The 17,859-nt window shown below is 33.2% G+C and overlaps 1 protein-coding gene across 2 annotated transcripts in view; it reads right to left on the bottom strand.

Moving 5' to 3' along the window:
* The window catches only part of LOC149775630 (uncharacterized), a 33,660-nt gene extending 16,221 nt beyond the window's left edge, over window positions 1-17,439 (bottom strand). Inside the window, exons 1-10 of one of the 2 annotated variants that reach the window (XM_089943408.1) lie at window positions 17,079-17,439; window positions 13,347-13,378; window positions 11,697-11,717; window positions 8,522-8,539; window positions 7,907-7,930; window positions 5,908-5,928; window positions 3,928-3,945; window positions 2,138-2,158; window positions 1,747-1,776; window positions 1,351-1,371 (exon numbers count right to left, since the gene is read on the bottom strand). In XM_089943408.1, coding sequence (XP_089799534.1) covers window positions 1,351-1,371; window positions 1,747-1,776; window positions 2,138-2,158; window positions 3,928-3,945; window positions 5,908-5,928; window positions 7,907-7,930; window positions 8,522-8,539; window positions 11,697-11,717; window positions 13,347-13,378; window positions 17,079-17,081 — 209 coding nt within the window. In that variant the 5' untranslated portion in view covers window positions 17,082-17,439. The remainder of the gene's footprint in view (window positions 1-1,350; window positions 1,372-1,746; window positions 1,777-2,137; window positions 2,159-3,927; window positions 3,946-5,907; window positions 5,929-7,906; window positions 7,931-8,521; window positions 8,540-11,696; window positions 11,718-13,346; window positions 13,379-17,078) is intronic. The other variant, XM_089943409.1, reaches the window with a different exon arrangement.
* Between the last annotated feature and the right edge of the window lie 420 nt (window positions 17,440-17,859).

Here is a 17,859-nt window from a genome sequence, read left to right as displayed (position 1 = left end):
TGCGCAACAATAGCATTCTGAAAGAATAGGGGACGATGCTAGGTTTCTTTCATCGACCTAAAGAAATAACTGTATGGGACAAGACATGTCCGTGTAGGTGAAAAAAAGAAAGAAAATGTGCCTTAGCCACTACCTATTTATTCTGCATTTACAGATATAATTTTAAAAAAAGGAAATCTGAATATAAAGAATGTTGTCAATGGACAACTATCATGGTAGGGGCCAATAAGAGAAAAAAAAAGGACGACGGTTGTCTACCAGAGAATAAAGAACAAATGGTGTTTCTGTTTTGAGGGTAAAAGTATTGTAGGTAAAGGATGCAATAGCATACCTCGGCAGGACGAATTCATACGGCTTGCAGACTTAAGATCAGAACTGATTTTCCTATGTTGACTCTACATAGTCCCCACTGTCCCTAACAAATTACTATCCGCTCTAGCCCGATAATTTGCTAAAGCAGTAGCCATGTGTGTACGCTGACCAGCCTACATTACGACAATATGTGTCATCTAACTACATACATGGGAAATGCTATGGAGATGAGAGGCTGTAAAAACTTTGCGTGGCGAGGTAAATGTCATTTTTGTGATTTTTAACTTCTTGGTCAGATTTATTTCCTGAAGAATGATAGTTTCTGAGTCCTCAGGCAAAGTTTAATTTGTGCATGCAGCGTGTTTAAATCCCAGGGTTTGCTATTTTGAAATAATGTTTGTGTTCCACTCTGTTGCTCGCGTGCGCTTATTCTACAATTTTTAAGGTGTTTAAGGTATACATGGTGAATATTAAAAGAAAATCTGAAGAGGGTTATGTACGTGATTTCAGACTAGGGTATATTGTTTCCATTCAAGGAAAGGTACATGGCACTAAATTTAATATTTTTAAACTGGTCTACGCAAAAGTATATAATCTGGCCTTTATTCGTGTATTTATTCCTACTACTACTACTTTGTGCGAGAACGAACATGCTGCAAAATATCCCATCCTATCCAATATAGGCTTAGTCTACTGACTATTATACGCACACATCGCTTTAAAAGGGGGTTGAATGTATCAGAATACCCTGTGTTACACACACACACACACACGCATATATCTATCTATCTATCTATCTATCTATATATATATATATAAAATCAGTCGGTTTTCATTAATATTTTTTCAACAGTCTAGCCCCATAATTGTCAAACAAGCAATTACACCTACCTTTTGAATTCCTTAATGGTTACAGAATGCAATGAGGGCAGAGTTCCGTGTTGTTGCAGAAATATATTTGGATAAATAAAACTTATGCTAGATTACCTTACAACAGATGGTTAAAAAATTGCTTCAGTGTAAATACAAGAAACTTACATTCTATCCTGTTCTGTGGTTCTAAAAGATAAAATGTTAAAGAAAACAAAGGTTAGCAGAGCCTGAAGTATGTTAGGGACATGTAACTCAAAATACATATAAAAGCCTGGAATATTTAAAAATCTAGGTAATACATATTCTTGCTGGTGGATAGGATATCGAACAGATGGATCGAAGGATTAAACAATATGAAATAACCCCATTTAGGAAGGAGATAGAAAGAAATAGATAGCCTAGGAGTCAAATGGTTTATTTATATTATTATTGTGATCTTACGCATTACAGGTAATTATTCAATTACAAGTTCATTTTTCTGCCTAAATACAACAAGTGTGTATCAGTGTGTGTGCGTGTGTGAGTGTGTGTGAGAGAGAGAGAGAGAGAGAGAGTACTCACTCGTATTTATTTCTGAACCAGTTACTATATCTGGAAAATATCAACCCTAAAAAATGAATCAAGCACAAGTCTGCCAATACATATTCCATATCAGGAAGTATTGGAATATTTCAACATGAATATAATTTTCTAGAAAATTTACCATTCCTACATTAAAATTTGCAATAAATTTGTAATAATGTTGCGTGAGATCAACACATACATTTAATTTTCTGTCCATTAATATTTTAAATACTCGACTAAATTTGAGGAGCAAACTCATTTCACAAAACAGCCATAAGGTGCATGAGAAAAATGTTACATCTACAGCGAACAAAAGATTAAACGTTATGTACCACCAATATGAGGCTTTATAAATATGTAAGTAAGATGAAAGTAAAATCTGTCTTACCGTTTGTTTTCTTGGTGCTCCCTGCAAAATGCAAGAATTCAATGTAGACGTTGTGTCATTTATGTTGATAGAAGGTGGGGCTATAGTTAATATGCACTACTGAGATCAAGTTCTGTCTAACATATATGACGGTCAACAAAATTGGGAATTTTGCGAATACATGTATGCAATTTACGGGGTAACATCTCTCTCTCTCTCTCTCTCTCTCTCTCTCTCTCTCTCTCTCTCTATATATATATATATATATATATATATATATATATATATCAGAACGCAGGAGTGACATGATAGGTATGATAAAGGAAACATCTTTATCTATTGTGTGAGAGCTATACATTTGGTTCCATAGCATTCGACTTAATTGTAGTCGTCAGTATTTGAATATTAAAACCATAAAGGTAAGGTACATGTACAAATACTGACTTCTACGTTTGACACACTCACATGTAATCATAACATATACACGCACACATTTGATTAAACCATACATAAAATATACATACAAACATTACACTAAAACATGCATACAATATATACATATATGATAAAAACATACATAAAACATAGATATATTCACTAAATTAAAACATACATAAAATATACATACACACATTTAATGAAAACATATAAAATGTACATACACAAATTTGATTAAAACATGCATAAAATAAACGAGCATACTTTATTAAAACGCATACAAAATATATATACACACATTAGATTATAACATAAATAAGATATTCGTGAAGGTTTTGGTGTATGTCCATTTATCGCAATTTCTTGGTGCTTTGACTTAATTAGAAATAAGACATTTGTGAAGCACGTTCTTATCGTAATATAATTTGTATGCTTCTCTGTTATAAGAGTATTGCAATTTATAAAATATCTTTTGTACCAAGCAGATTTGAAGTTAGCCAAGTGAAGATTAGAGTATAGTACTGACTACAGATTGTACCAATAGATATTGGAAAACGAAAGTAGGAGATAATTGATATACTGTAGGGCCATGCTATATGTGAAAAGAGCTTTAAAGTGCTTTACTCTATTATTAAAAGGGAATCCGTATAAATCAACGAATAAATGTAAGATGGATGGTCTTTACTTGTAGTAATTTTAGCGGTTTAGTTTTCAGAGTTTAATAATCGAAGGAATATTTTTAGCATATATTATGGCACATACGAAGGCATTTTGTTCTTAAGGCCATTCTCGAGGATACTGAGGAATACGTTCGCTTTATTTGATTTCCTCACGATAAAACCCTGTCAATAATCAGACCTAAACGTTCTTGATCTCTGTGCTAATTAACTTAGCTTCCTGAACAAATATATTTATATCCTTAATTTTTTTAATCTTTGCTCTGACCGAATTATCTCTCAGTTGGTTTTGTCTGTATTTGATTGCTTTTTGTTGGTTTCGAACCACAGTCTAGGAGCATCAATACCTTGTTGTAAGTGTTTGTTAAAGGGAAGGATTTGTATCACTCATTTCATGCCAGGTTGCGTCACGCTCAGAAAGAGCACTTTTAGCAATGATATGAATTAGTAAGTCATTAGTGATTTAAATATAATATTTTCAACATAAATGAATATATATATATATATATATATATATATATATATATATATATATATATATTTGTGTGTGCATGTGTGTGTGTGTGTGTTAGCGTGTGTGTAATATGTGTGTGTGTGCTGTAAGACCCATTCCGAAGATGAAATAAATAGTGTTGTGAATGCAAGAGAGAGAGAGAGAGAGAGAGAGAGAGAGAGAGAGAGAGAGAGAGAAGTTACCTTTCAATTTGTATTTGTCTGAAAGTTATAATGTATAGACACTAATAAAGGAAATAACATGGGAAAAGAGCTAAAGAATTATTTATACGTCATTTAAACGGAATTAAAATGCAATTTCTATAAGCGGTAGAAGAAATTGTCACAGCAGGGTCTGAAACAGGTAAGTTTTGCTGTGTTGGACAATAATGGCCCGTAACTATGCAAAATGATAATGCAAAAGGCTGGAAGTGAAACTCACGCAAAAATTAAACAGTGTAAACATGCACTTAAATAATCACAATTAATCTCACGTCTGAAATTACAGTTATCTAAGATCTGATCAATGTAAAAGAAGCCACAAAATTTGTGTTTAACACAATAATCCTAGAAAACGTTGTTCCTGTGAAACCGAAATAAAAAATAATGTGACATGGGGCCATGTCGCCTCTAAATTGCGTATTCGTGGAGAGGGGGGTTGTAAATTAAGTTTCATACCAAATTTATATAAAAGCCAATAATCTCTGGTAAAGTTAGGCCATGAAAAGCGGAGCTTTGGAGGACGTCAATTGAGGACCGAAACACGAGCCAATGCCGCGGAACACTAGAACCCGAATTCATAAATTCATTCAAGTACTTTTCGTTGATTAGGACGCGTATTAACTTGATTCAGCTGGATGGAAATTGAACAATACTATCGTACGTTATGCTTTTAGAGAGCAATGTTAAGAAGATGACCAAAGAAGGGACAACTCATGGAAATGATGTGCGACACTATAAATCTATTTTATGGAAGGTTTTATCAATATACGGGTGCTAATAATTCTTAGCTACCTTTCTGTTGCGCAAGAAAAGGTTGGAGAATTGGCTTTCATAGACAATAAAACAAATAAATGAAGATGTGTAACGCAAGTAATCAAAAGTAATGAAGGCATTATCAGTAGAAAGATATATGCTAAATTTGTCTGAAATCAAAAGATTTTTGAAAAGTTATGCGTGGACATCAAACAATTGTGAAGACGAGTATTCAGGGATAATTGATCCCTGTAAATGATGCCACTAAATGCTAGATATCAGATTTATTAACAATCTCATCAATATACGTGTCCATCCTAAATGTATTTAAATCACAAAATTCTAAGTAAAGTAACGACGCAGAAACTAAATTTTGAATGATGGAAATCAAGGGCCAAAACGTTTTTTAAATGTTGCTGTTATAGAATGTTGGACATCTACCGTACTCAAGGTCTCTTCAATATAAATACGCATATTGAATTTGGTAGAACTCGAATCCATGGTAAAAATGAATGTTTTGGAAACCCAAGTGTTGTAGGGTGCGTAATTAGGGTCAACATCTCCTTTGAATTATGCATAGGGTGCTGGAAATCTAACAATTTACAAGGCCACGTCTGTACGGAAATGCATTTACAATTCAACTGAATCCAACAGGTCTCAGTTTAACCATGCTGAGAAAGTAAGGTTAGGAGTATGAACAATGAAGTGCTTCAACTCCAGCTACTTACGTCATTGAAAGCTGGAAAACAGTCTTGTTCAGTGTCATATGGACGAAAAGTTGGAATTTATATTTGATTGAATTCCTGGGTAGAACTTAGATGTGGACACTAAATTTAGAAGGACTTGTAAATAAGTCTATTTATCATCTAAATGATGACATACAAAACTGAAAATGAAACTCGTTCGATGTTTGATGAAAATAAATTTACGAACCAAATTTGGCTGAAATCTAAATATTTCCAGTAAACCAGTAAGTTACCTTACACAAACCAAGTCTTTAACGGAGGGACAAAGTGATTACTTGAGAAGTTCGACCATTTGCGATATGCAATAGTCAGTTTGTTACATCGATATTCTTTCTTTTTTGTAGGTATTATCTACTTAAGAAAGACAAAATATTTTGCAAAGCAGTATTTTGTTGTTCTCTTCTACTGGCTCGCTTTATGATGGAAAAAAATGATCGTGAATAATGTCAGCGTTTTGACTTACACAAACGTTTCCTCAGACAGTCTGCAAAAAAAGAAATGAGCGATATGTACAAATTAATCGTTTTTATTGAATGGAAACCAAAGTTAGGAGAGGACGGGTAAATAAGGTTGATCTAAATGACGACGTCGTATGCTATATAGTCAACAACTTCAAGAACTCATCAACACAAGCAAGACTACACATAAAGATCGAAAAGGACCATCTTGGTCTGTAAAACAAGTTTCAACTAAATCTGCACCAAACTGTTTAATGGCTCTTAGTCATGAAACATCCCATGTATAAAATGATTGATAAGAACAATAACTCTGTCAAAAATGAAGTTGGGATACAACCCATGCAAAACACACACACACACATACACACGCACGCACGCACACACACACACACACACACACAAATAAAATTATATATATATATATATATATATATATATATATATATATATATATATATGTATATATATGTATATATATATATATATATATATATATATATATATATATATATATATATATATATATATATATATATATATATATATATATACATGACAGCAGATGCTCTTAAAAATTCCAACAGAGTATGTTGAATGGTTCTTGAGCTGTGCTAAATGCAAGCATTTTCCTTCTGAAGATCAGGGTTTTCTTAACAAAGTGAATGCTATCCGTTCTAAGACTCGAGACTAAACCCTTTAAAGTCACATGTAATGGGAAAATGTTCATACAAATTGGATCATTATATGTCGAATGCTTTTTGAGCTATCCATGTCATGACAATGATACAAAATTAGGGACAGAATGCTGTCTAAAATGGTAATGAAACCATGCCCATAAGCTACATATCTGAATGTAGAATTTCGTATTAGACATTGCATTAGAATATGTTGAATGGTTCTTGGGCTATGTCGGGAAGAAGCAGCATCCGAGATGATGGCCTGGTGCCAATTACTGCCCGAATTGAGTTTAGGAGACAAATTCCATCAATAGATGGTCTCTGTATCAGAACTCGTACACGCCATTCTGCATCATTTATGCTGAATGGATACTAAATTATGGATATTGCAATTTTTAATATTCATTGAAATAATTAAACAACGCATTCAAATCTGAAACTGAAAAGACGAATACTTTAAAATGCATATTTATATACAAAACGTATTCACCTACAAAAGATCTTCAGCTACATGCAAGGGTTGTAGAACTCTGGTGTGGTGAACAGAAGTGTCAAAGGACGAACAGACAACTCAAAAGGTTATATATATATATATATATATATATATATATATATATATATATATATATATATATATATATATATATATATATATATAACAACACATGTTATGTATGTATGTATGTGTGTATGTATGTTTATATATATATATATATGTACAAATATATATATATATATATATATATATATATATATATATATATATATATATATATATATATATATATATATAAATGAATCACTTAAATTAAATAATTTTATCAATTAAAATTACAGGCCAACTGAACTTCTGGACACAACAATAATACAACTGGTTCTGCCTCAGGATCTTATAGCAAGAATAAATAACATTGCAGTATCAAGAGTACATAGTCTTCTAGTTGACCTAAGGTTACAAATAACATTTTCTAAGAAAATAAGTTATCTAATGGAAAATAACCGTCTAGAAGGTTCATAATGTTTGGAAGTTAACTTGTACTTATAATGAGCAGTCTATTACTACAAGTATAATACAAACTGTGTAATGAATAATAGATAGACCCTGCAATTCATAGGGAATTTCCAAAGTTCTCGACTCAGATTGCGATAAATATGTTTATTACAAACCTAAATTAATAGTTCAGGTCAGGTAGAAAGTGAATATCATCTTGGACAAGGCCATGTCCAAAATACAATGTCACATTATCAATTGCATATCATGAAAATAAAAGCAAACAAAAAGTAACTAACAAACAAATCAACTTAAACATACATAACTTGTACTTACTCACTTTCCTTGATAACCATTTCTCTGAAAAAGAGTTACAATAAAAATCAGAGCTTTAAATACAAATATACGACAACCAGTCTAACAGTAGACTGGTGTTAATTCATTATAACCCAAATAATCAATCGATGGTCCTATGACGTGATCAATCATTTTGTTCTTCAGCAGAAGAAAGTATAATACTGTAAATCTATTTCCATCTTCAATTTCATGCGCGAATTACTCGCTCTCTGTATATGGAACTGACTACGAGATCGTCTAAAGCAAACACTATATATCAAAAAGTTTTTGATACAATGTACAGAGACACCGATGACGTCAATGGAGGCAAGTATGATTATTGGCAACTAATTTCCTTCGTGGATATAACTAGCGATCTGATAGGATCACTTTCTTTCTGCAACCAATCAGATGACAGAACGGAAGATACTGGTCTGCGTTTAAATATCTTAAGGATCGAAGTGGAATGAAGTGGACTGACGGCCCTTTATTATAACAGAATGTATGGAATAAAATGAGTAGGCAATTAGTTACCTAATTCCGAATCTCTGATGTGGCGGTTTATTATTGCAAGTTCGAAAACAAAAATCATGCATCTGACTACTCTCTACTTACTTCAGTTTTTCCAAAAGCCTGTAAAGATATGAAAAAAATATCTCATATTTCATATGGAGAAGAACGAACTCAGAGTTCAGGAAAAATTAATTATCTGACGCTTGATTGATATAAAATAATAACTTTTATGTTGCAACAAACTGTCAACAAACAGTGCAACACCAGCTTTTAAATAGCTAAGCGCTCTCAACTCTCACTGAGTCGTTGTCAAAGGCAAACACAAAACAGATACAAGACAAGCAATGCAGACAAAAAGGGTTGAAATTAAAAACGTTTACAAAACTACATCTAATAGAATTAACTCTTGAGAATGTTTAATGTTTCATTTTGTTGGCTTCAACTTTACTATGTTGTAAACTAGTTGGCATTGACCTAAAAAGAGGAGCTAAAATCCATCTGTTTTTATTATGAGTCGAGTAACAGCAAATTATATTTCATTGTTCTAAGGAGGTATGTTCAGCAAGAGTCTTTTTCTTTCCAGGTTACGTAAATACAATTGAAGGTGTGAGCAGTTGCAGTCAGTGTGGCCACGGCAAGAGAAGTGTTCTGCAACAGTACTTCTGTCCAGCGTCTTTGAAATCCAATAAGATCTGTGAAGATTGATCATTTTGAGGAACTTTTCGATTTCTGCGATATACTGAAGGCCGCAGATCTTACATATGATGAAATAAATTACATTCTTCTGTTTTGCATGTTCTGTTTAGACCTTGCATGTTCAATTGTTACCTTGTAGCTGTGCTACATATTGTCATGGTGTCTATAATATACTGACAGGTTTTGCAACTTTTATCACCAAAGGGACCAGATTTTTCAGGATGGTCTTGGCTAGCTCTCACTAGAATATATTTGTGATTTTTCGTGTGCGATAGGCTACTACTATTTTTATTCGGCAGGATTACGTTTAGTGTGTCTCAATATTCCATGATGGGTCAGTGTTTTCGGATAATTTCATCTATTTGGGTTTTTTTAGGTGATATGTCAGGATTAATGGTATACGATCAACATTTTCCTTCTCTATATTTTAGTAAGCCTTTGCGATTAATTTGTTTAATGGTATGTGTTGCCTCAACTATCAGGTCATTGACGTAGCAATGGGTCATCAAATGTTACAACAGCTATTAGATACTTTTACATAGTTATAAGAAGAAAGAAATAGACATTGTGTCAGAACGTGGTAAGGGAATAAACCAATCATTCCGCGCTGAACTTCAGTTCCACGTGGGACAAACCAATGTTTGCTGAGACAGGAATTGTCCGCAAACGGCATGGAGATGTCGGTGAATTAGCTTGTGGCAGCATAAATACCAGAATCATTCGCAGTCACCGGCACTTGACAGTCCGCAATGACGACCAACGAAGCTCCAATTTAAAGTAACCACTGCTTAGTGATTTTGTTGCATATCCTTCAGGCTGTTCTCCAGCCCAAGAAAACCAATCTCTCTCTCTCTCTCTCTCTCTCTCTCTCTTCACACACACACACACACACACACACACAATATATATATATATATATATATATATATATATATATATATATATATATATATATATATATATATATATTCTCTTTGCATAATATACGGGTTATAATTTCTTTACCAAATCTTGTGGATGGCTTTGACCTCTCACTATGATGTGTTCCCGGCCCATGTTCAAACTTAGAATTAGGTCAAAACATAATGGTTCGAGATATGATAGACACAAAAACCTCTATCATTTCTGCACAAATTTGCATTGTTATATATCTTGTTCTAAATTGCTCCAAATGATTCTAACATGTTAGAGTCCAGAAAGTTTTGTAGCTTTTGTGTTAAATATTTGTTGTGATACGCAAATGTTGTTTTTTTTTCTTCTCCTGACGAAGAGTACGTTAATGTATGAAACTATATCCACATATTTAAGACATTTGCCATTTCTTATTCCATATAATAAGCTTGGAATAAGAATCGTTGAGGAGGAAGCCTTGCCCATATATTACTCAGAGTATGAGACGAAGAATAATGCTGTTAAATGTATACTCCTTCCCTGATAAACATCATAAGAGTTAGCTGAGACCTTAAAACGAGTTTTTTAAATAGGTAAATGTTCTCACAGTTTTCTATAATACATTTTGAACTGAAACAATGAACACGCATGTGAACATATCATTTTATCGGGATGGTTTTAAATAATTTTAAAGACCGTTCTGACAATAACCTTTATATAAGTAAATTTTGTTAGTATTTTTACAGTTTATTCAGTGGTTTATGACATTATCATTTGGATTATCAAGGTCACTAAGTGCGTCAGGGATCTAAAATTATATTCTTTTACCTGTGCGTGTTAAAGTTAGCTACCTTAGTTCTCTCGCTCTACTTCTTTGCCGCTCGGATAGTAATCCATTCGATCCCGCCCATAGTCTCACACACAAGTTTAATTCATGTTGTTCAAGTAATGATTAAGTATTTGACTTCTCTTACATCGGTCTTTATGCCTTTGGATTGCATTTGACTGTGTATCATTCTCTTTCGCTTGTGTCATGTAGATGTAATTTTAATCAGTAGCGAATTGTAGATCAATATACGCATTACGGAGAAAATAGCTTTTGTCGTCTGCTGTATATTTACTTAGGCGATATACTTGATGAGTAGACGTATGAAGGTTAATGGTGCATTTTTTACCCACTCAAGGCATGGAGGTCATTTAACAATTACTAATTACTGTGACTTTTTAGGTATTATAATGAACAAAAATGAATTTTCATTTAAAGGAAGTTAAAATGAATAAAAAAATACCTACTCTTTGTTTCAACGATGGAATTGTTATTGGTTTTTAACGTCACTTCGACACGGTTGGATGGAGATGAGGAAAATGGCGATTTGTATTGGTACGCATGCAGGTATTTATGCATACATTTTGTTATAAATATTGCATGTACTACCTTGTCACAGTTTTACCCAGTATATATTATCTTTTACTACAGTATATATCTTCCAGCTGAACCTACGATTATGTCGCATAACATATTTCAGTTTAATTTCAAATTAAATGGAATAAGTGTATCTTGAATTTGAAAGTAAGTATCAATGCGTCAAAAAGGTGTTGTGCCTCAAAAAAAGTGTTTAGCCTTGAAGAAACCGTTCTGCTTTAAAAAAGCGTGCTGCCTTAAAATACAAACGTTTGTGTAAAAATATACCTGATTTCATCTCTTCTAAGCCTGAAAAAGGAAGAATGGCAAATGTTTGACCTTGTGTAATGGTGACCCTGCAATTACGTCATTTCTTGAAGATGTGATAATTGATATTTGATTAGCTTCTCTAATTTATATATCGGCCGTGGATATCAAATGTTTGTATAAAATGTAATTAGATAATAATAATAATAATAATAATAATAATAATGTTTTATTTATTATACACGCCACTGGCCCATGATAGACATCCATACACTATACGGTACAATAAGATGTCATAGTACAATAAGATGTCTTAGTACATGTACATAACAAAAGAACATCATATTTATTGGAAGTGATATACATGAAAGTGATCATTATTGCATTTTTCCAATTGGCAGATGAAAGTTTATATCACACAGTAATAACACAAACGAATTAAAGGGTAACCCTAGAAACTGCATGGAGCAAGTTTTTCTTATATTGATGAAGAATCTTATGTAGCAGAAGTCATTGATAAAACGGTCTCTCGAATCTCTAAGGCTTTTATAGTAAATATTACTAAATTAGCCATCTGAATTTTACTAGTACAATTTTTGTATAAAAGACCTAAATTTTCTGAAGTTGGATTTTTATATACAATGGTGGGTAAATATTTTCTTCGTATTTCTATATATAGCAGACAAGCAGTAATTAAATGGAAATTCATGTTCGATGTCAAGGTTACAAATTTTACAATATTTCCTCATAGCAAATAATTTCATATCTTCCTGTGTTACCTCTTACTGGCAAGTTCACTCTCTAAGCATAGTTATTATATAACAAACATCGCTATCTCCAACAATTTCGGGTATCTTTGACAGGTGAATTCTGATTCCAATGACCTATACAAACGCATTCGTTTCATCGACTTAATGTCATCCTGCATCTTTTACCTAAAATATATTCACATCTCTGGCTGAATAATCTAAGAATAATAATAACAGGGAAACATTTGACATTAAACACACTTTAAACGATAGAAAAAATACATGCAGTTTTTACATGCAAATAATTACTATTCACAATTGTGCAGGGTATTTCGTAAATCGAGATATCGGACATAGATCTAACAGACACCGATGACGATTTTTTTTGTGACCTTTGGAATTCTTGGTCCAAGTACTCTTAATAATTTATCAGATGAAGCGTTGCATTTCATTTGACATTAAGGAGGTATCGTTAGGAAACACAAAATCCGAATGACGGTTTTCGCTTTCATAAAACGTTTGAAAACTGTGATTTGATTGGTGAATCCCGGTGTCAGCATAACACGACCTTGTCTCGTGTCCATCAGATCTACTTATTATAGGTAGGTCTCGACTTTAATTGGAGTGGGTTTTTCATTTGACTATAAATGTAAGTTATATATGCACAATAACTTAATTATAGATGAAACTGAGACAAAACAAGACTTGAATACACTCAGGTTGTAAAGCTTGCAACACGTAAGTATATAAGAAAGGAAAAAAACAATAGCACTAAGTTTCAGTCTGAGCTAATCGTGGCCTACACAATTCAAGATGTGTACCTTTTCGATTTCCTTCGCGGTAAAGTATACTAAATAAAATATGTGGAAAATCCAATCATGTATATCTTAACAATTGGTATTCCTTATACTGAAATACTTACTTTTCTGCGGGATCATCTTTGGTTGCCATTTTCTGGAAAACAATTGCATATATTTATAAACATATCACTTTTGGAAGCTAGCCTGTTTGCTTTTAAGTATAAGAATGCATAAGAATGTCAACACTCCAGGATATGCCTCTCTTTCGGAAATTAAATTACATGGAAGTGAGTTCGGAAAAATAATTTGTTTTTTACTTTTATACGTCAGAAAAGAATTAAAAAAGTAAAAACAAAGAAAAACAGTTCTTTTTAATTTTTGAAAACGCACTGCAAGGCTGGCGTGTAGACAATGTAGCTTCTAGTATTTATTGAACACTTAGCTGGGACCTCTTTAATAAAGACGTACTAAATTGCTTTAACGCAATAATTCCGATTTTTTCCGCTTGAATCGCAAAAGCTCTTATTAATAAAAGGGTGGACCTTCCATTGTGTCCTTGCTATTTGCATATTTTAAATTTCTTAAATAAACTATGCATTGATCTTTTAATCCTGCAAGATTACAGCATATATTGATTATTGAGCGTGAAAAATCCGATAATCTAACGATAAGACCTGTTTGTGCAACGTTAACTTGTAAATTAAAGGTTTGAACCAATTTTCACCCGAGCAGATCACATTTGGATCACTTCAAACATTCCTGCATTCACCAGAGTGGAAGCGTTGCGAAACGCCAGAGCCACTCGATTAAGAAAAAGAAGCCTGGGTATTTATGCCTGCTGCTTTTGTGTCGTTTTCACACAATATTGCTTATATAAAAATAAGATCAAAAACGTACCTGGTGTTGGACAGATTCTTGAAGATTGCGGCGTCCGTTTTGAAGGAAGTTTTTGCCAGTAATTTTATTCTGAGATCAACTTAATTTTGTAATTTCAAATAACAACGCTGCATATTAGTAAACAAACATTTCCTACCCCCTCCTTTATCCCCACTCTAAACAGTGACACTGAAGTCATTATGTGAAATCTGTCACAATTATGATAAGTACTTAAGCTGTGAATACATATATTACGTTCGGACAGTAAAGACTTATAAATGTCATCGTAACTGAACTGTTAGTATATTTGCTTTCTGACGCTCTCCTACGAATCTCAGAAGAGGGTACCAAGAATAACATCTCTTTTGCAAATCTTTTACAAACGGGCAAAATAGCTATAAAATGTCATGAATATCCACCCAACAGATTATGAAATATGGCAAAGGACAGAAAGATGGACTAATAGTTTCCAGGAAAAGAAGAATCATCTTTTTATAATTGTTAAGAATTGAAATAATCTCTGATATTCTTGAAAAACTCCAACGTATATGTTTGAGTTCACATACTCCCAAAGCAACTTTGGGTAAATGATACAAATTCAGCATACTTGTTGACTTGTTGATATCATTGTTAAGTATATTTAAGATATATTCATTGCTTGACTTTTGTTCGTGAACGAGGATAAACTTAGAGTGTTCCTGATTTTTGTCGTGTTTGCAACGTATAAATAAGTTATTTACTGATATATGAGTTCATGGTCAAGCCATATTTTTAAACTTAAAATGTTCTGGAAACGAACTTGTGACCCGTATCATGGGCATTTAGTTGTGCCTTAGGTCACTTGAACTTAGTATACAGGAATGAGGTAAACACAAATATACATTCCTCTTGTAAGGCAATCATTTGCTGTTGTGTTCAGATATAATTTGAGAGGAATTATTTAAATTATTCATTGAAATTATATAGTGCTCATGGACGTTTTAGACTAAATAGCTACTTTGGGATTTTTAGGAATTCATTCAAATGCGTCCTGGATTGTATCACTGAGACATCAACGTATTCAAGATTAATGCTTAATGAGCAGATTCAATACTGGAGTTCATTTGCAGCCTCTCTACTTTTATACTTGTGATAGAACATTTTTGATTAAATGGGATTTAATTATCAGTGGTGTATATTTCTTAAGGTTTCACTTTGTAACTCAATGAAATAAATTATTTGCTAATTTTACAAAACTTGCTGGTTTCACTTCTTTCCGTTTCTTAGTTTAAGACCACAGTGTCGTAATAATCACACTCACAAACTAGTATAGATATAATCTTAAACCTCAAAATATATGACCGAGTTCCGGCTATCATTTTGTTCCTTGAAATATTACTAAGCACAAAGTCTAGTCAAAATGTGTGGACAAGTACAAGTAAATGTGTTCATAAACTCAGTTTAGTACAAAAGGATGGTGGTGACCTTTGACCCCAAAGATCACTGAAGTTTGATTTTAAAACATTTTGCACAAAAATTAGGATATTTTGGTTTCACATATGTACCATTTTTTTAGAGCCATTCAATATTCTAGGAAGTGTTTTACTGGTGACCTCATTAAATCCCACCACTAATGCAAGAAAATTAGTAATAATTAACGAAAATCACATGACAATATGACTGTTCGTTTAAACAGTACTACTGATACCATTATTTTGAAGGTGGTTATGATGTTGGAGGTCTGATCGGCACCATTTGTATATTACTATTTATAGCCATCTAGATATAGAAAAATTATTTTCTTGGTGAAAACCTCATGCCTGTATCTTCAGATGAGCAGCTGTAACAAATTCAAGGTGGCTACCATGGCAGCCATGTTGCAGGTCTGATTGGAATCATTGTTAGTTAGGAACAACTAGATCACAACTTATGCCACCGGCCAAATTCGTAATTGCTATATATTTCAAATGGTTTTTTTAAATAACATTCTATTGTTATAACTTTAATTGGATACCGAGTTTATGTTGAGATGTCCATCAAAAACGGTCAGCTCATTTATAACGCTTTTATCACCAGACGCTCCAAAGCTGCCAGGTACACAATGGCAGTCATTTAAATAATAAAGGCGCCAGGTAATTAATGCGTCAATACAACGCGTCATCCAGAATCACTAGATATCAAGGTCGCCATGTGATAATCACATATCGTTCATATTCAGCGATTTAGAATCTCGGTTATTGTTCAATGCATTTAAAGACTATCAGTATAAAACTATATGACCAACCAATTTAGAAATAACCTTTAGCTATCTTTCGTTACTGGTATGTTTACTAAATGAATACAGATTAAACCTGTTTCATGTTCCAAGGATTCGTCTTCGATTTGAAATCAAAGTATGATGTGCTCTAATCAAAAGGTATCTCGCGAGTCTTATCCAACAATTTGATTGTGAGACAAATGTTTTGACCTCGATCAATATGATTTATCGTGTATAGCTCGCTACTTCAACCGATCGCAGTGCAAAATCGTTTTGTTAAGACAGGGTTTAGTGAGGAAAGAAATGCCATTACCAGTGCTAATTAAGAAGTGAGGAAAGAAATGCCATAACCAGTGCTAATTAAGAAGTGAGGAAAGAAATGCCATAACCAGTGACAATTAAGAAGTGAGGAAAGAAATGCCATAACCAGTGATAATTAAGAAAATTATGATATTGCTCTTGCAACAGTGGGTTACGCTTTTCGCCTACACAAGTTTGGTAACGAGGAAGTTGATTTCTCGAATTATGTAAATGTATGGTCTTCATGGGATGAACGTGTTCTCAAAGTCCTGATAAAATCCCCTCAGTAGATTGGAAGGATTAGCGGTAATAAATGTCTCCTCACAGACGATGGACTAAAGCTAGAGCTTTCCATTAGAATTACAGTCTCGATAGATAAACTTGTATAAGAGTAAGCTTGTAAATGAGCAAACATAACTAAAATGTAACTAAAATGTCTTACCATGTATCAGTTTGTCTCCATAATAGGCTCTAGCATGTTCTTTAGACTCTACAAATAACGTATGATCACAGGAGGGAATGTAAAACGTATTAAAATAAAGTATATACAACAACCTTCAAAACTGAATTCCGATCCGGTTACTCAAACGCACAAGTGTGACTGGCTACATTTTGTATGGCCGGTGTTAATACCGTATTAGCCCTTTGTATGCCACCGAATCGTGACATGGTCTCCAGATAAAATAATAGATGATGAGTTTAATCCGTCAAAACTTGTTTGAATATGAATGAGATAGTTTCGGTTTAGAGGTACAAACGTTGCTTTTATTCTGAAACTCGTCACCAAATGGGATCGAAGATCAACGGTCCCGGAAGAAAAATATTACTTATTGACATCTTTTTGATAAGACCAATCCTTGACGATAACAAAATATCGCAATGTATACGCTTGTGGAACAGAAAATACGCTCCTCCCCAACTGAGATAAAATGCGTTTGTTTAAAAAGAATGTCTCTCACTCGCATGGAAAGATTCTGCACTTTCTCTAGGGCACTGCGAAAGGAGGCTCTGCAGAGAAATACTACACTAGTATGGTAATATTGTGGACTTACTTCTAATCAGTTTACTTATGTATTTGCTCATGATCTCAACGGTATAATACATGATATGTACATAGTGTTTTAATTGGACTATGATTACACCACTTTATAATTATTTGATATCCTTGTATTCTAACGGACAAAACCAAGATCAAAACAAGGTAGCAACTGAGAATCATATCA

Source organism: Sinohyriopsis cumingii, chromosome 19 (genome assembly GCF_028554795.1).
Source record: "Sinohyriopsis cumingii isolate HCF-2022 chromosome 19, ASM2855479v2, whole genome shotgun sequence".
NCBI classification, from domain to species: Eukaryota; Metazoa; Mollusca; class Bivalvia; order Unionida; family Unionidae; genus Sinohyriopsis; species Sinohyriopsis cumingii.
Note: the sequence above shows the minus strand (reverse complement) of the source record. Positions and strands in the feature narration are given on the sequence as shown.